At 40.7% G+C, this 26900-nt stretch overlaps 1 protein-coding gene across 2 annotated transcripts in view; it reads right to left on the bottom strand.

Annotated features, from left to right (window-relative positions):
* The window catches only part of LPCAT1 (lysophosphatidylcholine acyltransferase 1), a 58818-nt gene extending 43858 nt beyond the window's left edge, over window positions 1-14960 (bottom strand). The window contains exons 1-3 of one of the 2 annotated variants that reach the window (XM_053949897.1): window positions 14783-14960; window positions 9386-9528; window positions 7668-7882 (exon numbers count right to left, since the gene is read on the bottom strand). In XM_053949897.1, the coding sequence (XP_053805872.1) occupies window positions 7668-7882; window positions 9386-9528; window positions 14783-14899 (475 nt within the window). In that variant the 5' untranslated portion in view covers window positions 14900-14960. The remainder of the gene's footprint in view (window positions 1-7667; window positions 7883-9385; window positions 9529-14782) is intronic. The other variant, XM_053949889.1, reaches the window with a different exon arrangement.
* Between the last annotated feature and the right edge of the window lie 11940 nt (window positions 14961-26900).

Genomic DNA, 26900 nt, shown 5'->3' on the forward strand with positions numbered 1-26900 from the left:
CACCAGGTGAATTATCTTACAAATGACCAGCACCACAAACAGCAACACACCCCTGTGCAAAGAAAAATTACTCTGGTATGCTGAAAGACAGAGGAAACTGAAAGCTTCCTATGGATTTGTCCTGCCTGTTGAATTAGCCTATTAGGGTAGTTACGTTAAGCCTTACCTCCTTAGACATTGGACTAAAAAGCTGACAGAATTCTTGTTTTAATGTTAAACAGCAAGTGAAGATCCTGAGAGACGCCAGCTGCCAGGCCCTTAGTGGTTAGATCCAACACTAAGTGAACCTGAAACTCTCAGTCATCAGTAAAAAGCTTCCACACCAGGGGAAGGCTAAATTTTACTTTTCTTAACCACTTCTGAGAACAGAGCACAAGGCTACACAGACCTTTACTGTCACCACATATTTTCATGTTCAATAAACACACAAATCTGAAAATTCAAAGGCTGTACCAAGTCGATCTGAGCAAGAAAGTCAGGAGCAGGGCCAAAGCTCTGTAAAGAGAAGCTGAGAACCATACCAATAGGCAGCCAAGATGAGACTGTGGTCAGAAGTCAGGTTGAAACACAGGGGGACAGTACCTAAGGTAATGTGTGATGCAAGGAATAGGCAGGACTAGGGTGAAGTCAGGCCAGAAGTGAAAGCATAAAATGCTTCAGACAGCTGGCATACTGAGCAACTAAAGGAAACAAGCAGAACTCTGCAACATGTTCAATAAACAGAACATAATCATATCCTTCTCTGCTCAGCAATTTAACTGTCCAAGACTGGCTGAAACCAGATAGTGAAGACCACAGCTCAAGTGTTCAGAGATTCTGAGAAAAGTGCTTGCCTAGCTCCTCTCACTCCATTAAAACCATCTTTGAATTATCAAATCTAGTGGGCAATGACAGAGTATCTGTCAATTCACAAAATTGATCTTGTGAGTGTCATTATTCCAGCTTTTTCTCTAACAGTGTCAGTCCCATTTCATCTACTCCCTCTCATTCCCAATTTCAGATCATACAAGGAATCCTGAGGACAGCTGACACACTGTATTCTACCTTCTTAGGCAGGCATTTAATATGCAATTTAAATAGTGCTGCCAGTAAATCATTAAAACCTCTGCCTCTCAGGGCAGCCAGAATGCCACAGACATTCTAACTAACTGAAAGTTGCTTGAAACAGCCATTTAAAGAGAGCCTGCAAAAATTAAGTATTGCTTTAATTATTAGTAGGGTGGCAGCTCCAACTGATTTCAGAACCGAAACTCCCATGCAATCAATTTCAGCACCAGTGCAATGCATAAACAAAACCCATTTTTTTTTCTGATCAGCTGAACACATACAGCTGGTGTCTTTAAACTTCTTAGGACAACAGCAAGGAAAAAATTATTTCCCCTCCCTCTTTGCAGGCAAGTATCTGTGAGGAAACCTTGTTTCAATTGAAGACACAAAGTGCTGTATAACACACAACAGCAAAAAGTATTGTAGCAAACCATTTATACTGGCAACATCACCGCTGGTTCCACAAGGCACCTGAGAACACAAAAAGCCATGGAACAGACACGGGGCACCACATACAATTCTAAAATGTATCCATACACGCATTTTTGAGTAGGCAGTTACATTTTCACCACTGTAGAATCAACAACAAAGTGACAGCTGCAAAAGCAGAGAATCCTGAAGTTGAGGATTTCACTTGGCCTCTCTCCCAAACAACACAAAACCCCATCACTACATTCCCCTGACACTCTAAGGGAATCCTACAGAGGTAGCACAACTGGCTCTGATTGCCTTTAACATTGGAGGTAAGCTGCACAAGTAGCCTGCAGTGGGATATCCATTTACAGTATTTAGTCCACAGTATAGAAAAAATAGTTATTTTTCTAATAGCAGTCACCATGTTGTGCATTCTGTATTGAAGGGTACAAAACCCATGAAGGATAGAAGTTGAAAAGCTCTGTCTTGGGCTTAGTTTTCAAGAGTTGCCTTACTCAAATGTGCATGCTCACAAAGTTCTGAACTCATAACTTTTCTAATGAAATAACATCTGATATGAAAACAGCGCTTTTCTGTAGAGAAAAGAAGAAAAGAAATCTACAAGAGGCTCAAAAGTACTCTGAAAGTTATAGTTATATACGATTACTTCCTGTGTATATGGACACAGAGACCTTAAAAATGGAAAAACTCAAGAAACATACACACAACAAATACACAAAATTTTATCAATGGACAAAACTCAATTCAAGCAAAATTAGGATCTTTTGCACTTGGAATTACATTGTTCTTACAAAAGAAGTGTTATTATAGTCAATGATATGCTGTAAGAGTATGTAGATCTCTTATATTTTGGTAGTATATTATATAATATACTGTGGTAGTATCTTATTTTATATATGTGACATATATAATATATATACTTATTTGACTCAAGTCTGAATCAATTACTGAAGATAAAGGTATGTCAAGAAAACTTCTTCAAGCTTGACTAAATGCTTAGCAGATGGATCACCTGACTGCAGGCATGCCAAGTATTCATGGGATAGAGGCAGCATTACTGGTAAAGTTCTCTTCCCTGCTTCCAAAGAGAAAGGCAGGAAACAATGCAGCCTACAGGACAAGGAAAGGTCAGTAGTGGGAAGTAAATAATCAGTGTCCTCTTTAGCTTTAACAGAAGCAAATTGTGGTATTTGGGTTGGTCTTTCAAAATATGACCTATTTCCTTTAAGGACTCCTTGAGGGACAAAGACTTCTTTTTTATCTCAGAGACACCTGCAATATCTGTATGAGGACACGGTTTTATGCTTTAGCTTTCTGCTGCCAATCTAAAAAGTATTTAAGGAAGGCAGCAGCATTGGTTTGAAGGTTTCCTATATACTGCAGTTTGTAACTTCAATAAATGATATTAACTAGTGATGGTGGCTTAAAAGCATTCCAGTAGCAGTTTAAATGAGAAGTAATTTTTATAGAATTTTCCAGGACTCCAAGCCAAGTGATAAACACATACCTATAACACAGGTGACAATGCAAGTATTTTAAATCTTTCTGAGAGAGCTTCTGTGAAACTGAAATCTTGCAGGACCATCTGGGTGCCCACAGTCTGAAGGAAACATTGAATTTTGAAACAGAGGGTTTTAAAGGAGAAGATGAAATGGATAAGCTTGGCAACAAATTCAAGATGCTGCTCAGAAGAAATGGGGAGCTCAAGTGTGTACTCAAGGCAGGCTACAATGACAACATAGCATAGGAGGTTGGCATTCATCCTGGTAACCTCAGAGTTCAAGCCCCTGATTTACAGTGTATAAAAGAGAAGAAATCTGTAATGCCTTAAAACAGATCTTAGAAGATCTGTTTCTTAGAAGAAATCTCTAATACCTTAGAACAGATTCTTCCACAAGGAGTTTAAGGACTGTTTTAGCCAATCTCGTAAGTGTTTAAATGTGAGATTCTCACAGAAGAGCTATGGGCTTACCACAGTTGTCTTCCTTGTGTTTGGAAGGTGTCAGAGGGGCACTTGGGATGAAGGACGAAAGGATTAGGTTGCACAACAGACTGGTGGGTAATTTGGCACCTTTTAAGTTTTGAGATGAAAACATACCCAGCTACCCAAGCATAAATACTTTCACCTGAATTACTTTTATTCTCATATTTTAGTCATGATGCTTGAGAAAAGCTTATAATGCACTTTCAAGAAATGAACAAAAATTCACGAGTTTACTAGATGTGGAAAAAAACATCTACAACAGAACTGATAGCTTTATAGCACTGTATGATTCTCCATTTCTCTGCAGGTCTGCTGTGTTCTGCCAAACACAAATTACCTCCTTCCCCTTTATAAACTTAAGGTAACATACCATTCCATACATTTCACAGGTAGCAACTCCCTCTCCTTTTCAGAGAGTGGTGTTAGAGATATTGAGAAGTTACCTAAAGTTTAAATTAACTTTTCACTTATATTTAGTTTCTAAAAGTTCAGACCACTGAAAATGTTCAAATCATAAAAGTGGTCCAAAGTCCCCTCAATTCATTTTACTGATAAATTCCTTGTTCTTCCTACTGAAGCATTTCTGCAGCAGGACCAATCATTGCAGCAATGAAAACTACTTTTATCCAGGTTGCTCCAACAGCCAAAAATAAGACTGTGTAACTATCCAGAATTTATACACAAGCCTTTTCCTAACTTGAAGTGGGATTCAGTAGACAAAACAAGTACTGACAAATTGATCTGACTTCTTTGGACCATGTAAGGTGTAACAGAATCCAACATTGCCATTTTCCCATTGTAAGACGGAAGTGGTCCAGCAAAGTTCACATCTCCAATCTACCAAACTCTGGAAAGTCATTGTATAAAAACACACATCTTCCTTCAGCATCATGACATATTCCATCTGTTTGGCATTCTCTACTGATTTTTTTTAATGATCATTGAAAAATACTGTTTATATTTGGGCAAGCAGTTCCTCCCCAGAGTTTGTTAACCTTGTGTGTGTGCCAAATGGATAATTTTCTTCACTACTGACCACTGACTGAAGAGTTCATAACTCTTCTCCCAAAACCAAAGAGCATTTTTAAATCTGGTTTTCTTTGTTTTCCTAAAAAGGATGAAGATATCTGTAAGAGTCATGAGACATTAAGTCTGCTTCTGAAATTGGGCTTTGCAAACCAGGAGAGCTGCCTTCAAGTTACACAGCAATAAAAACCCTCATACACAAATACAGTTGTGGAGTACTTCCAATCCCATAAAGAACAGGCTTTTAATTATCTGGACTTTCAAGTGGATCAGAAGCTTAATATTCCATGACTGACTAACTAAGGGTACAATAATATAGGCAGCTGTTCCAGAAACCTATTAAAATGCTTGCAGAACCAATCTTAGTAACCATTTAGCAATCAGAACATTTTGTGCCTGCTAGAGCACCTGATCTCTCTGGTATACAATGTACAATGTCTTAATAAACACTGTCATTACATCAAAAAGCCAATTTATTTATATCATACTTGAATATACAGGATGAGGATGTACTCTTCACCCAAAGTCCTCATCCTGGGAAATTTTCTTCGAATTTCCTCTTCCACTTCATTTTTTACATATTTAAGTCTGCTCAGATAGTTAAATGAATGTACTTTATTCAAAGCTTCCCAGAAGATTCAGAATAACCATTCACAAGACTCAAGAGATAATAAGTTTAAGAATATCAGTGATTGGCTCCACTGACTGAAGATGGTATACCAAGCTTGCAGGACTTACAAAACTGAAGAACACACAACGTGATTCTGACCTCTCTGGGATAAATTCTGGACGAATATCTAGAGTGTTGACAATTCACCAGGCAATCCAACAAAAACATAAGCACATTATCACATAAGCACAAGAGAAATATCAGTGGTCCAATAACATGAAACATATTTTTTTATGTATGTGCATGTAGAGAGGTGTAAATAACATTGGGATTAAAATACTACAACAAAGGAGAGGATAGTCAGCACTATCTGCTTCACAGAAAACTTCTCTCAAAGCAGTAAAAGAGATAAAAAAATTAGTTTTACTGGAAAGTTCTCTCTAATTTTTAAGCCAAACTAATCAATACAGTGATTACTACCTCTCTGTTAAGGTCCTTTTACTCAAAGAACACAAACTGCTATAATTAATGTTGCTCATATAAAAGTCCATCCCTAAAAACAAAAATGGTTTTTGAACTCTCAATCCCACTTGCAATCTTTGGTATGCCTCACTTCTGTGGCACTTTTGTGAACGTTTCACAAGTGACTACATAACTTTTGCATAAAGCAAATGCAGCTTTATGCAAGACAAAACATTCATTTATTTGACTGCACTATACATTCCAGTAATATTCCATCAAATCACTACACGTTCTCTTTTTCTGTAACTGGTTTTACTCATATATGAACTAAATTAAGTGAATAATTTTTAAAATGTACTGTAGGAAGTCCAGACTTTCAACAGAATCCTGAAAAAGTCACCTCAAAATTAGATTAGATATTTAGAAAATAATTTGATCTTCTTGATACACATTATTTGTGTTACATTCAGGGGAACTACAATCTCCCTATCGCTACAGATTCTCCTGGTTCCCACTGAATCTACTACGTGGGATACTTAAGTAGCCATTATAGCACTGTCAAATGCCATTCTGCCATTTCATCACATTGCAGTAGCACAACAGAGACTGGAGTTAACTCATTTATTTTGGGTCCTCCAGACAGACCACCTTCAAATCAAAGGGAGTTCCACACAGACTACTTTTATTTTGCTGAGCCAGCAATTATTAAACAGTCAACTGAGTCACCTGAGAAGATAAATCAGCCTCTGCTTCTATGTCTGGACTGCTCCTAAAGCCCAAGTTGGCCTGGATACACCTGTGCTGTACAGGACTGCCAACATACTGTCAACAGTATCTTCTTTCAGTACTGAACAAGGGAGTTCAATTTCTTTTTGTTTTCACACTATGCTTGTTATGCACTTGTTTTCAAAAACACATGCCTGCCTGTGCCCTTTTTCTTTTGGTTCAAAGCATCTATTCATTTTTACATAGATTTCTCATTGCCACAAATTTCTAAACACCATTAGTAAGATATTCAACGAAATTAAGATGCAACTACAGATCTGGCCTGAATTTTACCTCATACAGGCAGACCCTTATATGACAAGACTCCTTAAATGAAACTTCCATAGCTAACCACACACCCTTTGTGGCCATGTCTCAGCTTCCAATTTTGAACGTGACCTTAAAAACATATTGTCTAATTAAATTTTAGAAGGATGTGAGCACCAACAGCCTAATTCTACTTAGTTGCAAAGGAACTCAAAGCTTTTGCTTAGACTTTTACATTTAAGAGTCCTGCCCACGGCCTAAGTAAAATCTTTTGTCACTAATTATATTACCCATAAAAATCTACACAATGAGACACAGGGATATTCTTTGAACTTTGCTGGTCGCTAGACACAAGATGGTGGGTTTCTCCAAAATGCTTCCCACAGACTTTGGTTAGAAGTCTACAAGCCCAAAAGCTTACACAATTTTTTGCCTGTCACAACTGCACCAAAAATCACAGGTGTCCCTCAAATATTTGTGAGAACTTACATGAATAATTCCAAAGACAGTATTCAAGCACTACTGTCTCAGGCTCATCAGCTTTTCTCATGACTAAACCCAAGTGCACATCAACCTGCTCTTGTGCTCATCTCTCACATTCTGCCTGAAACAAAGTTATTGATGTGTGAAGGATTAGCAGCACTCCCTCAAGGCAGGGTAGTGTTCAGCACAGACCACATTCCTAAAACACATTTCTGGGAGGGCACCCCAACTCGCACCAAGTCTTTGTAGACTTTCTCTCTAGCATCAGTCTGCTTCTATAGCCCCATCCTAACTTCTTTTCCATCTGGCAGGTCTTAAAATGTTACAAGTTCACTGCAAATTGAACCATGACTTCTGTAGGATTGCTTTGACTTCACACAGGGATTCGACTTCGTAGAAAGTGGAAAAAGGATATTCCTGTCCCCTTCCTGCCCCATTTTTTTCTATTGACATTCAGAAAAAAAAATTCTCACCATATATTATAGCAAAATTTCCTTTCTGTTTCAGTCCTTCTCATACACACCCAGTGAACTTCCTAAGCAATCTCTTTAAAATTGTTCTTGAAAAATGAAGTATCTACCAACTTACTTCCCCAAACAGGAATATCTTTGCTTTCTGCCTTCATCACAATGGAGGCGAAGGTCATAGTTACTGGAATGGCATCAAAGTAGGAAGAATGGGGAGCCACCGTTAATATTGCTGCTTCTGCTGGCAATGCCCGTCTGCCTTTTACATTTATCCAGTGGAATCCACCAGCAAGCCACATCATTCTCATTATTGCTTTCAGCAAAATATCCACTATCCTGTAAAGAGTTGGGAAAACAGTTATGTTGCCACAGGAACACCTTAAAATAATAAAATGAAAAATTACATGCATGACAAAAGTTCAGATAGGATATGATGCTTAAAACAGAGCTGGAACACTGCACACACTTTGTTCTTCACTTTCTCAGCTGATTTAAAACCACTTTTTAGGTAAGATGCTCTTCAACTTCATTTTATACCTGAACACTAATTCATTCCAGTCTCCAAGACCGTCCTTTAGTTAACATTAATTTTAATTCAGACTATGACTGTTAAGTTTCTTCTACACAATGCCTAATAAGGTTTTCTAGTAACATCTAAAAGCTTTAATAAATTTAGCCCTGAAATATTCTATTAGGATATTGCCAGAATGCACTTACCCTGATTCTTGATTTCAAGTTTACCCAAACAAAATGGGATAAATGTAGGGCAGAAATTCTCAAACACAGGGAGGCCTACATGATACATATGAGAGCTCTGGAAATATTTTACTTTCTTCCCTTTCCCCATCTTCTCCTAAAGTGATTTGGATTTTTGTTTCTTGTGGATGGTTTTTTTTTGGTGGGGTGGAGAAGGTTTTTTTTTGAGGAGTTTTGTTTGTCGTTTTAAACTGTCTGACAGTCATGAAAAGAGAAACTTTGAATCAACAGAGTACAAAAAATCGAACACCACAAATTGTAACACAGAGATTGGAGGCTGGAGAGCAGCCTGAAAATTGGAATAAATGAGGGAGAATCAAAAAAGATTCAAAATAACTGTATGCAAGACTGAAGGTAGCCAATTATTCCATTAGTTATTGTATTGATATCACTCCAAATGAAATATAAAGTGACATGCCTCTAGGGTTCTCAACCTCCTTCCCTCCTGTGATGCAAAACACAACCACGTTCCTTCATGCTAGTGCCAGCTCCTAATTTTAAGTTGTCTATAGAAGAGATGACACACCCCTCCTTTCCTGCTCCTCAAATGGCAGTTTTCATGGATGGGAGGACACTGTCTACCTTAATTCTACCTTAATTAGCATTGTAATATCAAAGCAATCACAGACTTTCAATAAACACCAAAGTATGGGGCAAGCCCTCGGGGAATCAACACAAGTTTTGTCAGTTCATCACAGGGCAGAAGACAATGGGGTGAAGCAGTTTAAAACAATTTAGAATATGAAATCTGGGCACATTCCATAGAGTCAATCTTCATAACCAGAAGTTGACATTATAGGAATAAATGCAATGGAAGATGCCACATCAAAGCTTTGCACTACCTCCTCAATAAAGATAAGAAGCCAGAGATTACCAGTGTAATTTTTGGATCACCTGGCAAATCAAAGAGTTGAGGCGTTTCTAGTTTCCCACCGGAGGAAAGTGTTTAATAATTTTTATATTTTTCTTCTGAAGAGAAAAGTAGATCTCTGAGACAGGTAAAAGGTATTTCCCATTTCCTCTATTTCAAACTGCTGAACTTTATAATGATTATCTCAGTATTTCACCACATCAGTGACTCACTTTCGCCACCAGGAGAGGGGCTTTTCAAGCTCTTGCTCATCAGATCCCATTGAAGCAATGAACGCAAAAGGCCAGGCCAGCAACATCATAAAAGCAGCAAAAAAGAGTCGGATAGGAAACAGAGTCAAGGTCATGAAGGCAATCTGCAAAATAAAAATAATAATAAAAAACCATTATTCCAACACCATTTCAGACTGAAAATGTCAGTGATTGCTAGAAACTGATACCATTTCTTAACTTAAAAATATCTAATGGTAGAAACAGCAGAATACTGTTCAATTCCTGATATGCCAGATAAAGTTAAGAAAAAAGCACACTTTTCAATATCACAATAGCTGGGCAAGGATGAGTAACAACGCATAAGGTGCTGTCTCATGTTGTGCCTAATCTGATGCATCTCCAGGCTGCTGTGGAAAAATTAATTCATATTCTTCTCTTCCCCAATGCAGATCTAGTCATCATGGAGCTCACTTACCACTTCCTCTCACTTCTCAAAATAGCTCAACAACCAACTCACTCTGTAGGTGCACAAATCTGTAAATCTAGGGTAGGTGCAGGGAACACACAGCAGGAAAAAAGCCCAACATACCACATTCAAGCCCTAAGCTACCAGCCCACTGCAGCTGGATTTCACAGTGCTGGTTCAGACTGACACCATCATCTTGTAACAACCACAATCTCACTCTCCAGAACAGGTTCCAGTCCCTATGGAGACTCTACTTTAGGTTGCAGAATTGACAGAAAAAGGATTTTTTTTTTTTTCTTAGACAGGTTGCTTTCCCAGATGAACCAGTAAAACTTCACACACTACAATGGTCAGATGAGCACCAAAGTTACACCAATTCAGACAACTCTGCATCCACAGACAAGACCACCACATCTGGCAGTAAATAGAGGAGCATTCTGGAGATGAGAACACCTGCCTTCTAAGTTTCTAAAATGAGAAGGACCAGCCACTAAGAAATGAGTGAAACAAGTGCAGGTAAGGACACAGACCTTTAGGATTCACACCTCCTCCCTCCCTCCCACTCCTCCAAGTCTTCTCCTACTTAAGGGCAAAGCTGAATGGTGGGTGACTGGTAGGGAGGTATTCCATCCCTTGACTCTCTGTTCCAAAGACCATTTTAGTGCCACGTCAAAGAATGGAAACAGATGTTGCATTCATAATGCCGTAAAAGATGGCATAAATGTGCAGAAAAGGCCTCTTGGCCTTCCAGAGACAGTGAGGATAGTAATGGCCAGCAAGAAGCAAACGCATCAAATGTACAGGGGCTGGCTGTGACACCAGCCACTTTTTAGCAGGCAGTAGTTCAGCACCTGTTCTGAATTCTGTTTAGCAATAAGTGATATGTAAACACCTGTGTTCTGAGATACATGTAAAAACCTCTAAAGGTCCATCCAGACTTGTACTTTCAGGGGCTCAGCTCACGACCAAAGAAATCTCAAGAGGGGGTTGACTACAGCTTATTTACCATTTGCTGGTCTACAGTATCCAACTTAGTTTTTCAGAAGCTGCAGTGTCTACTGTGAAAGACCTATGGACAGCTTGGAATGGACGGCTGCCCTGGGACACTGATCTCCAGTCTTCCATCAGAAGGGCTTAAATCTGATGTAAGGCAAGTCACATAAACTAAATAGGTATCATATGTTCCCCTTGTTTAGAGAGATTGCATTCAGATTTAAGTATGACCTCACAATGAAGGTATAAAATATGAACTCAAGTTTCAAGTTCTCCAAAATATCTGGTCCTACATATCTAAGTGCTGAGCAAGAGAATCACAGAGTACCCTTGTTTCTACTTCTTTAGGTCTCTTTTCTATCTTGAAAACCAGTATCATAGTTCTCATGCATGTGGAAGCTAAAAAAATGCAACTTGGAAATTATCAATACCATAAAAAACATCACTAAAAACAATTTATTCCCAACAAAATTTCCATGACTTGTTACAAAGTAGCAGTCATGATACTGAGAAAGAGAATTCTATTTGACATGGTAGAGGTTTTGATTTTTCTTTTACACATATCAGATAGAAATTACATCTTACCCCACACTTATACTTCCTCACTATTATCACCCCTATAGCTCAACTCACCAAAGATGGCAGTGCAGGAGCTAGGAATTAATCCCTCAACAATTCTCTCACTACCCACTTCCCCACTCTGCAAGTTCCCCAGCAGACACATTCATGGAGATAAATACAGCAGGATAAATTTTCCTGTGCAGCTAAGCCAATCTAACAGATCACTGCTGTGAAAGAGTGGTCCTGTTCACTCTCTCCTCAATCCTCCCCCTGAGTCAGCTCTAGCACTTATGTGAGCTACCAATGAGCCAATATAGCTCATTAGTGAGAAAAAACACAGCCATCCCAGCAAAAGAAAATAATCAGAACACAAAAACACAATGATATGCTCGTTTAATGAGCCAAATGAGCTCACCAAGGCACCAAATGAACACCAGCACTGGTGAAATAAAAGGGCCAGAAACCTTGGAAGAAAGGAAAATGGCATTGTATTGTGTTTTGAAGCAGCAGGGAAAAAAGCTACAGATGCTGACAGCTCCAGTAATGCTTCTGCCTGCTCTGCAGTGGTAACAAGAATCAAGAGCTTGGACTTACATGACAGGTGCCCAGAAGATGTTAGCATGAACAAAATCCATCGTTAATAAAATCATGTATGTCTTTCTCACGGAAAGAATTTTTTTATGATAGTACTGAAATAAAACAGGTAGCTTCAAGAATGACCCCTACTGTCACCCTCAGATCAGAGTAAAATAGCCATAATTTCTACTGATGAGACTCCGTTCTGAAACAGTCTTACTGCTTTTACACTCTTGTAATCTCCCAGTTTTTATAAAGTCAATGAAAGATGACTTGAACAGTCCCTTGACAGTCAAAAATATTTCTTCGTAATGTTGTTCTTTCTCCTTGTGGTTGTTTTACCCTTTCACTTTCTACCTTTCTTTCACTTCCACTGTCTCGGTCTGGAACATGCTAAAAAGTGTCTACTTCTGAGCTGCATTAATGAATACAAAAGCTAATCTAACCTCTTGCAGACTGCAGGACCAGGTTGTAGCGAAGATAATGGGGCTATCTGGCAGACCATCAGCAACAGACACCAGACCATCGGACAAAGCAGTCTTGTCTCCCAGTCCCCTGGGCTCCCTACTTCTTGTAGCTACATTCCTAACCTTCCTCGATAGCCTGTGCAATGCCAGAAACCCCCATTAGATTCACAGGACAGACAGAAAAGCCTGTGACACAATACATGCCTACAGCTGAACAGGAAGTGAGTTCAGCTGCAATAGCTCACACCGAGCGCTCCGCAGCTCTCCGAGGCTGTTTGGAGGAGAATGCACACTTCTGTAATTCACCTGGGGAGCATTTCTTCTCAAGTGGAGCAGTTCCACAGCTCTGCTTTAACAGCTTCTGTCTCAAGCACAACTTTTAATCAGTGAAGAGGCTGGAAAAGCATGACTAAGGCAAAGAAAAAAAATCTACCACAGTTCTGTATGCCAGCTTATGGGCTTTTTCCTGCATAAAACTGCAACAGTAAGACTGAAGGGAGGTTGGGTTAAAGAACTCTGTGCTGCTGTATATCAGTGAAAGACTGCTCGCTTAAAAAGCAAGTCTGAGACACGTTCTGGTGAGGAGGCTGCTGCTTTGGCCTGTGCAGTGTGACAAACTACAGCGGTTTAAACACATCTCCTCATCTCCACTGAGGATTTCAAATCCTTGAAATCCACTGGCAAAGCTCACATCTCATACCTACGAACAGGGCAGCCCACGCAGAAAGCAGGTGTGTTCTACAACCAGTCACCTCCCTGACAAAGCACCTCAAGATCTGTCAGGACTAACATCAGATCAGCAATGCTAGTAGCTCCTATGAGACTCAACACTGCAAAAACTGCAAAACAGAGTCTGCTCTCCTCTCCCAACAGCATTTAAAAATTTTTTTTATAAATAACCAAGCAGAAGGCAACATTAGTTGTTATAACTGGAGACAATCCTAGTCCCTATGAACATGTGCTATCTTTGCTTCTCTCTGCTCCCTGAAAGACTTCTACCTCATTAATTGCATTAACCACGACTTCAGAAACAAAGTATGGTACATGGAAAAAAAATCTTTACAACAATGCAATTTATTGAGGAAGCTCTAGATAGAAACTAAATTAAGTAGATGACACAAACCTTTTCTCCCTTTTCCAGCTCAAGCAACAATTTATGAGCAACCACTAAATACATACTCAGCAACTTAATAAAAAGTGAAAACCTTTTCAACGGAGCGTACTATAAATTCCTGGGCTGTCCGATACATAACACGAGCCACATTCCGATGTTTTTTTCAAGTCAGGCCATACATATCTTGCGTTAAGCATCTGAGCAGCAACAGGGCAGCGCAACAACGAACTTCATTCAAATGCAAATCAAAGCTGGATCTAAAGCGCCTTGATCCAAGAGGTTTAATATTAGTGAATCATAATTCCCAATGTTAACAGGCACTGAAGGCTATCAGGCACCCAAAACAACAGCTTTATGAAGTATTACAGTGATGGAAGGAGCATAAATGGCCAGCCCTTCACTAGGTGAGCCTCTGATGCTATTTCTTCCTCCAGCTAGTGACCCAGATCTTACCGAAAGCCTAAGACAAAGGCCATGCCCTCTGAATACTCACCCACTTCTCACCGTGCGAGGCAAGGCAGAGGCAAGGAGGGGGGGAAAAAAATCCCCTAAAACCAAACAATGAAATAAAAAGCCAAGCAACTGCAAATCTGCATTTTAATACCGCCTCTCGTAGTCTCACCGCTACCTGCACAATACCATACCTAAATTACGCCGCAGGGACTATTTACCCAGGGGCAAAACTTCAGCCGCACCGGGATGCCTCGGCCCAGGGTAATACCTACCTTAACTTGACGCTGGAAAAGAGCGGCTCCGCAGGGCTGCTCCCCCGTCCCCCATTTAAAAAAAAAACCCACAACACAAAAAAAAAAAAACCCGAAACCCAGAAAATCCGAAAAAACTCCCAAACCTCAAAGTGCCGAGAAAACCCATAAAGGAAACCCCAAAACAAACAAGCAAAAAATAAAAAAAAAACAGTTTCTTTTTTTTTTTTTTTCCTTTGAAGAAGGCATCGGAGCACAAGTTGAGGTGCACTCCCTGCACTACAGCATCACGGCCGCCCCCAGACTCCCGCCCGCCCGGCCCGGGCACGGCCGCCCCCGGCAGCCGCCTCGCACACGCCCAGCACCGCTGCCCGGCTCCGCCGGCTCACAAAGCACCGGCGGCGCGGAGCCCCCGCCCGCCGCAGGACGCGGCCCGGCAGCCGGTGCGCCGCGGGGGACGCGCGGAAGGAGGCGGCGGCGGCGAGGAAGGGCGGCCCGGCGGCCGCACGCCCCTACCTTGGCTTTCTCCAGGGGGCTGAAGCGCAGCTGGTGCACGAAGGGGCTCCGCGGCGGCGGCCCGCGCTCCCGGCTACCGCCCGCGCAGCATCCCCGGCCGCGGCCGCTCAACTTCATGGCGGGGCAAGACAACGGGAGGACGCGGCGCGGGAGAGGGCGCGGGCTCTGCGCGGCGGCCGCCGGCCCCGGGTAGCGGCGGCGCCGGGCGGGAGCGCGGAGTGCGGGCGGCACCGGCGGCCGGAGCGCTCCCCGCTGAACGCCGGCCCCCGCCCTCCCGGCCGCCCGCGCATGCGCCCTGCGCGCCGGCTACAGCGGCTCGGCTGCGCGCCGGTTTCCGCGTCGGGTGGGAATGGGAAACGCCTGGGAATGGGAAGTGGCAGCGGCGGCGGCGGCGGCGGCGGGGTGGGCGCGCACCCTCCCGCCCTTCTTCCCTCCGCCCACCTACCCACCCTCGGAGCGTCCCCCTCGGGCATGCCGGGAGCGCGGCCCCGCCCGGCTGCATGAGGGGCGCCGCCCGGCCGCTTCTGGGGGGCCGCGCCGGCGCCGCGTCCCCCGCGGCAGGAGGGGGAATGTGGCGGGGGTGGCCGCGGGGACCTGCCGCCACCGCCGCGCAGGTGCCGGCACCCCGGTCTAACCCCCGAACGGGGATTCCGCTGGGCGTAGGGCGGCGGAGGGGAATTTAGAGAAAAAGGGGAACGAGGCGGTGCTGGATGAGCATCGCCGCCGTACCTGGGAGAAGCCAGGTGTTGAGCTGGTACCACGTGGCTGGAATTGGTGAGGTCCATCGGGAAAGCTCTGTTCCAAGCAAACCGAGACAGTTTTTAATGAAGTCTGGCTCATTTGCACCGTGGGATCTTGACAGAGTCGGCTGAGGAAGTAGCTAAGTTTGGGGTTAACGAATCTTTAAATGAAAAGTATGTTATTAAGAAATAAAGAAAATCATTCGTGTTCTGTCCATTTTCAAAAGGCCAAGCTGGATGTCCTGTACTCTTCTTTACTGTTTTAACATAAACCACAGGCAAAACAGTAAAAAAAGAAATAAAAGAGGTTTGATAAAGAAATAAGTAAGACATCCTTAATCACCTCAACTTAAAAAACAATTTTGATAGCCTCATTCAGTAACACAGGTAAATTGATACAAGTAACTGTAGAAACATCGTTGGCTCTGTTTGTAATCTAGTAGGCTTAGAACTGCAAAATGGTCTCTGAGTCCTTTGGTTAATACCATATGTACTTCTAATGGTGTGTGGCTCTTGACATTAAAGATCAAGTGGTGCAAGAAAGACCTGCCAGAACATTGTAGTACTGGAGAAAGTCTCTTATAATGATAGGTTCTGAACCCATTATCAATTTGTCAAAAAGATCTGCAAGATTTTCTGTGCTAAAGCTTTTTAAAATGATAGAAGAGAACAACCAAAAAAACCACAAAAAAACCCAAACCAAACAAAACAAAAACAGTGGTCAGGAGCTGAGACAATGTAATGCAAATGTAGTGGTTTTAATCAAAACCAAGCTCCTTTAGCTCAGTTTGGGACTGGTAGTAAGACTTACTGGCCTGTGGTCAGGGTATGTGATCTAATGATCCCTTTTAACCTTAAACTCTCCGAAGTATTTTAGCTGCATTCCAAACAATTTGGCTGCCCTCATCTTGTTTCCCTCTCCAGTGACTTCAAGCCAGTTGCTGGCTCAGCCATACGGGGCTGATTTCAGTAATGAACGACAGATTTTTGCAGAATGAAGGAGAGACTCTCTCTAACAGGGCCCACATGCCACGTAGCCAGGGAGTTCATTGCAGCTTCCCTCAGGGTTCTTTCAGCCTCTTCAGCCAGTAAAAGCTGTCCTGCAGGTCAGCAAGGAGGACGAGGTGGCCGCTGGCTACCCAGCACATGGCCCATCAGAGTGCTCCAGCGCACGCCCTCCTTCCCCATCTGGTAGGTGTAGGACACAAGGTACAGTGAGGGTATTGGAATGGGTTCAACTGTGAGATGTAATGAGGCTTCTTTATTTCTGCTGGTTGTGTTTTATTTGTTTTCTAAAGCCAGCTTCCAAAAATAATTTATTATTCACACCAGAGCTTTTGGTATTTGTAATGTCCTCCTCAGTTATAAAACCTAATGAAGTACTAGGCACCTGCCCGGTCCTTTGGCTCTTAAACCTTTGCTAATAGAGTACTTGTTCTGTATTGCTGAGTGAATAAGCAGTATTCTAACTTTTTATTACTGCTTTCATGGGTTTAGTCAATTATTTTCTAATTAGCACATTAGCACCCGACAGTTTCCAGGAGACTTTGTAGTTTTATAGAACTCATTTGTTCAGTAGGGATAATATAGCCTCTAAAGCAAGCTAGGAGATGGGTATTAAATTGCAATTCATGGAATATGTACATACATGAACTACTAGGATGTTAAGGGATGCTTTCCTAGTTTCTGGTTCTCATTTGTTTTCTTCAAAATTCTGCTGTGATCAGTATAACTGAAGACAGATAACTTTAAAAATGTACAACCTAGCAGTCTTAAACTTGCAGGAATGTGTTTCCCTATCTCTGTAGTCCCTTTAATCTGAAATTGTAAAAAGATGAATGTAAGCACTGTTTCTTGTGTAATAAAATTTGCGCAGTGAAGGAACTGAGCATGAGCCCTGGAACAGGGGCAATCCCATGGCAGGACTTGAATGGGAAAGGCAGGTTAGGAATCTGGAAGCAAACCAGTTTGGCATGTGATAAAGAGAGGGGTGAAGGGACCAGCCTACGTGGCAGGGCAGAGTCAGCCACACACGGCAGTACTGCTTCTTTTGTAGTGAACTGGAAAATTTATTTGAATCCTTCCAGAGACACATGATAAAAACTTGCTCCTGGAATTTTATTATATAGCCCTAGGAAGATGGGGTTAAGGCTCTGCCAGCATGCACAAAGAAGGGGCAGTATTTTATACTTGTAATACACAGAACCATAGAATTTAAAAAGACATGGATCATTTTTGTGAATTAATTTGGTACTTGAATAGAGTATTTCTGTAGTATTGGGGTTTGATTGCTGCTTTTTTGTGCAAATCACTAGAGGCATAACTGTGATGTTGCTTTCAAGGCTGGCATGTGCTACATAACTCAGCTAATACAGACTTATAAGAACATAAGGAGAGGTGATGAATTTATGGCAGGATTTATGGAATCTACCTTGCAGCACAAGAGGTGTGATACATTATGTTGGATGTAAGTGTATTGTGATGCAATTGGAAAAGGAAATGTTGAAGCTGACTATCGTGAGAACAAATTGCAGTAAGCTCTCAAATAATCTCCTCAGGGAAACTGTGGAACCTGAAACCATTAAAATGAGACTGCACAACCATCTAAGAGCCATTCTACCCTGAAAAAGCTCTAATTGGTCCTTTCTGTCATTCATTTATATGATTTATAAGGAGCTGTATGAATAAGAGGACTCATGCATAAAAAGCATACAAATATTATGAAATCTGCTTCTGTGAACCTTAAAGTAGGAAAAGGAGTATTCAATATTTAACAGCTAAACTGGAGTGGTTTTCTCAAAAATAAATCAAAGAAGTGTTCATAAAAAGCAAATATACTGACCACAGCCCTGAACTTTATTTCAAAATTTAAAAAAAATTATTGCCTAGGAAAAGCCCTTGCTTTGATTTTTATGATGGTCCTTGACCTTGATGGCCATTTGGTAGAATCAGCTGATACCTATTCAAGCATGATTCTGGTACACTTCTACCCTTAAAACAATTTTTCTACAGTTGATTTCACATGTTCTGTAGGGGTGTTTTTCTTTTCTTTTTTTATTTTTTCCCTTATGGCTTTCATTGTAAATCTATTTTATGTTTAAACTAGGAAAGGTTTTAAAAATATTTGATAAAAAAGTATTTTGTGAAGGGAAAAATTCATGTTGAATTACTAGTAGTAGTATAAATTTTTCCAATGAAAATGCATGAACATTTTTCTTCTGACTTGTGAAGAAACACAGAATCCATCTGACTTTTTTGAATCAGAAAAGGAATGGCTGGAGTTAGTGGCAGGTCTATGGGAAGAAGAGCAGTTTCTTGCTTTGATAGTTAAAAAAGAGAAAGAGACCACCCTCATTCAGAAATTATTAGGAAACATAGCATAACATAATTCAGAATTTTCAAGACATAATTGTTCTCTTAACACCTATGTTTTACCTCAGGATTCACAGTCTTATAGTTCACATGTGACCTTGGCTTCAGCATTGCAAAGAAACTCTTTAGATGCCCCCGATGATGGCCTCTCAGTAGTGGGGCAGGAGCAGGCTGATGTTTTAGGTGTCACAGACTTTGCCAGGTGCTGGTTCTCCACACCTGGTGCACAAACCCTGCCCCTGCACACTACTGGAAATACCCAGCCTTATGAGAGTGAGTGAATTTAAGGTGCAGTGTGTGCTGATTCCATCCTTTCCCCATTAAGGAAATCTTGGTCAGCAGGAGCCTTGCTGACCTCATTCAAAGGCTGATTTAAGACAGTGGAACAAATTGCTGTGCAATTTGAGATCTGCCTCATACTTGACCAATTGATCCATAGTATCCCAGTTTGTCCCATGTATTTGATTCATCTCTTGTTTTTCTTAAACTGAAACACATAAAAAGAGTCTATACTAGTTCTGATAATATCTCAGAGACATTTAGAAATATTTGGTTCTTAGGAATGGTTTAGCTCTAGACTGAACTTCTCTCAGTTCCTACTTGGAAAACCACATCCTTGTAAATAGCTACACACACAAGGTGTAGGAAGTTGAAAACAGAGCCCAGATAATGGGAACTAGGTACAAAATAAAGTAGCAAATATTTTCAGTGCTTCACTATGATTGTAGCCCTCTATATATATATGTTCATTTCTTTCTCATGTTCATATACCTTCTCCCTCTTCTCTCTCTGAACATCTTGGCTAAAAATATTTTATGTTTCTAGTTCTGTCAGGAAAGTGCAATACTCAGGAAATGAAACAGTATGCCCCTGACACAAGATAATTTTGGAAGGTAGGGAATGAAATCCTTGACTTACCTGTGCCTTTTCAGGTACATCTGTCATTTGCAAGTAGACTATACATGCTCACCAAATTCTACAGATGCACTTATGCCCAAAATAAGGAGTATTTCTCTGCCCTCATGTAAATCCTATGCACAGGTATATAGCAGCTAAAGCTCCATGACTGTCATGATAATTTCTGCAAGTTAGGACACAGAGTAAATACTTCCCGTCTTCCAGATCACATTATATAAAGTAGATAAGAACATCTAAAGATTTTGAATACTCCACTTGTGTCTTTGTGCAAATATTGCAATATCTTACGAAAATACCTTTTGAATTCTAGCACATTTGAACTATAGTTTGCACTTGTTCTCTTCCACCCACTTCTTATGATTTCTCATTTCTAAGTTATTGTATTTATTTACAGAGGTTTTGTGTTAGGCAACTTTTATTTAAGGAGTGCTACTTTAACATTATTCAGAAGAATAATGAGGAAGAGGAGGAAAATGGTATCCAAAGATTTATTTTCAGAAGCTTTGTTCATTATTCACATAAGAAATAGTAATAGAGATTGCTGTTAAAATGAATCAAATTCATATAAATTATATCACCAGAAGCAGCCTTCATGAAATTAATACCACAATCCAATTGCATCCAATGCTGTTTTCAAATCACATGAATTCTTAATTTAATTTTTCTGAAATAGTATGATACTTAATATGTTTGAAATATTTATTTACTATAAGCTAATAACACTGGCTAAATATGCAAAGCATAATATACAAACATTTTATGCTTTTAGAAATGCAGATAGGATGAGCTGCCAAAAGATCCCTGGGCAAAAATGTCCAGATTCAATCTGTTGCCTTGGATTTTAGGGAGGCAAAATCACAGCCTGAAGCCAGAAGAAGCCCATATGGGAGTCACAGTGGTGCCAGCAGCCTTATGCCCAGCTCATGCCCCTGCCCCTGCCAGCTCCCTGGCAGCTGCAGCCCTCAGATGGAGCAGGGCAAGGCAGAAATGGGCATCCATATCTTTCATACTGGTATACTCCCTTCGCTCTGCTGAGGAAAGGAGTGTGTGTGTGTGGATGTTGCTGGGGAGAGCAGGGCTACACTAACTGCTCTCCAAATGCCGATGGATGCACAAATCTTCCATGGGGTCAGTAAAATCCAGGGATTGTGTGAAAATACAAAATATGACTGTGCCAACGTGAGTGGTTTTGGATTCCACAAGTGAGAACCACAAAGGGCTGCACCTGTATGCAAGTCAGGATAGTCCAGAGGCAAGACAGGACACAGGGACAGCAGACGGTGTAGCCAGGAGAACCAAGTAAGATGATGAAGAACTGCCAAATACAGGTACATTGCCTCAGGATGCGTCATGGACTGCGTCATCCAGTGGAATAACCTATCTAAATCTAAGCATATTAAGTTCTCCAGTGAGTTTATTAATGTGGGCTAGCACCATCTGTTTGTGGATGCAGGGCATTTTATCTCTCATTAACATGATACAGCAGTTAAATTTAGATAGGCTCTTTTGTGAGCTCAGAATTACTTAGTTGTTCTTCATGATACGAACTATTTCTTGGTGTGGAGAACAGAGTGGTTAGTTAATATGACTGATTTTACCTAACTTTTCTACAGCTTTTCTTAAATTCAAGAATATCTTGCCAATAAAAAGATGATTATCTGAATAGAACATTTTGTGTTAGTAACATTTCAAAAGAAATACTTTACAACAGTGAGCCATGATGACAAACAGTAAGGTTGGCTATACAGACTGCATTAATTTGATGTGAAAGTTTTGAACCCTGTCAAGTAGTAATAGTCACTTGAAATGATTCAGTTGTAAATTGCATAGTCCTGTTCTATACTAATCTTGTATAGATTATGTTTTAACACTTTTCATTGGCTTTTGCCAAAAGGTAATTGATTTTTTATGTCTGTTTTGTAAAGTGGAAAAAGATGGCACTAAGTACCCAGTTTTCAGTTTCCAGGAGCTCCCTGCTAGTGACTTTTGATTCATTCATACTGTGCTATTGCTGGCTGGATCAGATCGTTTTTCCAGAGCAGATTTGGGAAAAGGCTAGTGAAAAAAATAAACATTCAAAGGTTTCCTTTCAGATGCTTACATTTTTCACATTAGCTGTTGTAGTAAATATTTTCAGTCTTTCTTAATGGAATTAGAAATTCATGCAAAAGTTGCTGTCTGGGATTTGTGGGCAGAAGTTACAGAGATCACTTTAGGTGGTCATGTGGTATTCTGCTTTTGGCCATTGCCAAAATTGCAATCGCCATTGCTCCAGAAGTGGTGGACTTAATCTCTTCGACTTGTGAGTTAAAGTAATGACCTGCACAGAAAATCTGCCAGCAGCCAGGGACTTGGGCAATGGTTGCAGTCAGCATCAGAGACAAAAAGCAAAGTGTGATAGGTAGCCAAGCTGAAATATATTTCAAGGCCCACCTGCCCTAAAAATATCAAGTTCACTCTCTGTGGCATGTGTGGGACTGTTTTTGTCACATGAACTGTTTGTGAAAATCAGGGAATGGCAATGACTTAAAAGGAGGTTTCTCAGAGAACATCTTTCTCTTCAGATACACTGCTGCTATAGTGTAAAGCATTTTTTCTCCTCCTTTTTGACTACTCTTTGGGATTTTTCAGAAAGCTTGAGTAAAGTTTATGCGCCTGCTTGTGTCTCTTTGAACCATAAACTCACTGCCTTCTGATGTCTGACATGATGAAGAGAATCTTTTATACTGCTTTTCAAAACTGAGCCATGCCAGAGTCCACAGTCCATGAGTATCCTCTTAACTTGGCTCTCTCCCTTGTGATCAATGTCAAATTTTTAGTTATTGGCTTATTCTATGACTTGCAAGAAATATAGCTCAGTATCCTCTTGCTCAGTTCAGCAGAAGCTTGAAGCTTTGTAACTGCATCATATTTATAAAAAGACACTAAATAGTAATAGTAATAATGATAATAATCATTTATATATATTCATGCCCACAGATGCATACACCATACTTTCAGTTCTTGGTCTCACATGATTTACCATATAGGAACTGGTTGCATGCCGGTAATTTGTTGCTACAGACCACATACAAAAACTATAGTTTCATCTCTCCTTTCAAAAGATACAGGTCAATTAACCCACAATGTCTTGTATTCTTCTGTGAAACCCCCAAACCTCTGTTACACTGGCATGTTACTCTTCTTCACTCAAGACTGCTGCTTAAGGCTCTTTCCTCATAGAAAAGAATCCAAAGAGGGTAAACTTCGCCGTATTTTGCAGTAAAGATGCATTGACAAATTGTACATTTATTTTATTGGTAATTTTTTTAGCCAGTCTTTCTATTAGGCCATGTTTAATCTTAAGTCATAGAGTGTGCAGCTTTTGATAACTAAATCTGTTGATATCTTTTGATAACTAAACTCTTTTTCATCTTTTACCATTTAAGTTGGGGCAGTGTTATTCTGTAGCAATGAGTGAAGGAGCTGAATTCTACATCTGCAAGTGGAAACTCCTGAAAGGAGGAGATTACAGAAAGGGTAGCACAGTGCATGTCTGTCCTTCTTTGATGGGTTTCAAGTAACTGCAAATTCCAGTTAGCTGGCAGCAGTCATCAAAGAGGCTGCAAACCCATCTACATTGATCTGGTAGTCATGGGGGGAGGCTGCCTTGAGAGGCCCTTGAGAGCACTTTCAACTTCAGGAAAGCATGGTAGGCCTACATCGTATATTCGTCACAGCTTTTCAAACCAGGGTCAATCAATCCAACAAATGTATGTCTGGTGGAAGAGGACACATCAGAGAGCCTGATGCCTTTGTAAGTAATGGAATGAGTCCAAGGAGTTCTGCTCTGGAATAGAGACCAAAGTTGTATCAAAACCCCTTTGAAAAGAGGTGAACATAAGACACCCCTGTTTGCCACAATGAAAGGTGTTTTATTGCCATCTCTGCAACCAGAAATAGGCCACTGTAGCAGTGGTTTCAATACCTCTTCTGTTCTGTTGGACAGGAGAATGCAGCCTAACTGTTTCTGTGAGGAACACGTGCTGGAAAGGACATCAGGAGCACTCTGACCACTGCTATCACTTCTCCTTGCTCTACCAGGTGCTCTACAAGGTAGCACTGGGGCATGGGGCAGGGGAAAAGACAGGCAAAGGAGGAGTTAGTAGTGAGGGCCATAAGTCTGGGAGAGGACGTGTAGCTATTTTTATTTTGGGTAATGTTCTGAGCACTCAATGTCAATGATGATTCCCTTTAAGGAATCATTACCAGGTGCAGAGGTGCAGTCTGTAGCATGGAGTCAAGGCTCTAAATGGTAAGGCAAAGTGGGCTTCCCCCATCAGTCACAGAGTTTCATAAAAGGGACATCTGCAGTTCAAACTTCCAGCAGCTCTGTCTCTTTCTTTCTTCTCCATGTCTTTCTCACCCAGGGTAGGTTAAAAGGATCTGTCAGACTCAGCCTCATATTTCTCATTTGCCTGTCAGTACAGATTTCCCTGTTGATCAGCCTAGGGCCATGGTCAGCCATTCCTCTCTTCTAGCAAAGTAATTATTAAAGGGGTTTAAAGCCTAGAGAGGAAAACAATCTGTCTTTCTCTATTAAGAGCGATAAACCAGCCTTACTGTAACTAGACTTTGTCTGTAACTCTATCAAAAAACAGAGACATATTTCCATGAGTGTACTCAGTACATTGGATACATGAATCTCACCAGCAGCCCACATGACTATGTGGTCTTTCCAAATGCATTGCAGCACTGTGGACTGCTCCTTCATGATGGCAGTGTGGACTGTTGCCACAACAACTGGTTTATCAGCAGTGTTCCAGTGACAGCAATTGTAAATGGTGATATTCTAGATGTCACAGAAAAATCTTACATCCTGAAGAGAAATCTCACTTTAATGTACTGTGGCAGTACATTTCTGACACAAAAATTGTGAAGGTGCTGCCAGCTGCTGGGCTGTTCCACCCATCAGAGAAAGCTGTTTTGAGCCAAAGATCGGCAGTTCTTGCAAGGAGAAAAAAACCAAAGCAAACAAATAAAAAGCAAAAACAACAACAACCCACAAGTCTCTTTGGGAAGACTTCATAGTCTGCTCAGTTTTAGCTTCTTCCATCTTATAACTCATATGAATCCAACTCTGCTGCACACCAGTGCTAACTTGGACTGGACTAGGTCTGTATTTTTGGTTCTCTACTAATTCTTAACTTTCCTATCTTAGGAAATGAGTGTACTTAAACACTTTTAAAGTGTTTAAGATTTGAGCTTTTTGAATCTCTCACTGGGAGATACTTTTTTCCTCTCTGTGATCGTTTCTGCAACTCATCTCTGAAATGTCTCCAGTATTTCAACATCCTTCTACATATGTTGCTATTCTGAGGGGGCTGATGAAAAAGCTGCTCTGCTACCAGATGGAAGAGCATACAGGAGAAGGTATCAGTAAGTGTTGCCCAAGTCAAAAGAATTAATGCCTCTTAGTGGGCGAGGTGAGGTGATGTGGATCTATACTGTGATATCTGCCAATGGAATAGCAAAAGTGAGTGTCTGTCAAGAGCAGTATTTAGGATTTTATTTTCTTCTTTTGCCTGTCAAAAATGAAGACGATGGTAACCCTTATGGAAATAGTAGAGGAGATAAAAAGAATAGCAGTAAGAATGAAGATAAAGAACTTGCATAATATATGCATATAGATATTTTTTCCTAAATCAGTTTTCTGAGAATGTGGTTTCTGCACAAAGCTGCTTTGCAGAAAATGTTTTAGAGTCATCTTTACAGGCTTTGTGAAATTTTGTGGGTGAAGACTGGGGCAGTCTCTGTGATGAGAAGACTAGAACATGAGAATGAAATGGAAAATATGCTTGTGAGTACTTAGCAGGTATGAGGAAATGACAAAATTACTGCAGCCTAGGGATCTAGAAATGTGGATTGAGATCTGCAAGATGCCACTTTGCATTTGTTGGCTCACCAGCTCATTAAACAAGTTGTTCCTCCCCTCGCAATGCAGCAGGTATTAACCTCTTTATGGCTTTCCCAAGGCTAGGAGCACCATCTAGCGGAAAGCTATGCTGGTCCAGCAAATAAACCTGTTCTTACAGGACAACAGATTTGTCTTTACATTTGAAGTATATACACTTGCTTTTGTCTCCATATACAAGCACAAGAGAGAAGTTTAAGTCTAACATCACAAATCAAATGAATTACAAAAGTGTTTCTATTCTATCCTTATTCCTGTTGAGCCACTGTTACTACCAATTTTAGTGGCCATCATAAAAATATAGTATCACTTTAGACAGTCCTTTCTTTTTAAGTGCTGTGCATTTGCCATTGCTATACTTAGTATTTGGTGTTTTCATGTTCATATTACAGTACTCAGTGTCCTCACAGTTCCATCAGAGTCAGCTTATGTGCCTGTAACTATCTGAACTGTGACAGAAGGGTGCAGAAGAGGCTGGTACAAGAGTAGAGTGTGTATTCCATGAAAAATCAGCACAATAGAAGACCATAATAAGAATTGAAAAATATCTATAGAAATAAACAGTTGTCCTTTAAATTCCTATGCTTTATCTGTAGTAAATTTTGACACTAAACTCTCAAAGCTACCTCCTACAATATGTACTAACACTTTATAAGAATAATTTTGCACTGAGGGATAAAATATAAATAAGTAGATGAACTGCTTCAGGCTAGAAAAGAGCTGCATGAATGTATGGTAAAGAATATGATAAAGATCCCCCGATTTTTCACTGTTTGCTCATAATGTGGTGAGTAAAGCACTTTCAATGAAGGTGCCAAGTGACCTATTAAAAGTAACAAAGATGAAGTGCCTTTATACACAGTTTCTAAACACAGTTTAGAATTATTGTTGCAAGATAATATGGAGATCAGAAACAGGTTAAAAAAATGGGATTATGCATACTTTTGGAGGATAAGCCTGATGTGGCTGTCAAACTCAGCAGTTTAGCTGCAGCCCTGGAAATATCCCAGCTGCTGCTAACTGGAAGCTGGTAGGACATATAAGCCTTAAGAGCAGAGGAGTGGCTGGACTGGTACAGATCACGGGCTAACTAATCCATTATCCTGTCTCCAATAGTGTCCAAAAGCCTATGGCT

Source organism: Vidua chalybeata, chromosome 1 (genome assembly GCF_026979565.1).
Source record: "Vidua chalybeata isolate OUT-0048 chromosome 1, bVidCha1 merged haplotype, whole genome shotgun sequence".
In the NCBI taxonomy this organism is placed as follows: Eukaryota; Metazoa; Chordata; class Aves; order Passeriformes; family Viduidae; genus Vidua; species Vidua chalybeata.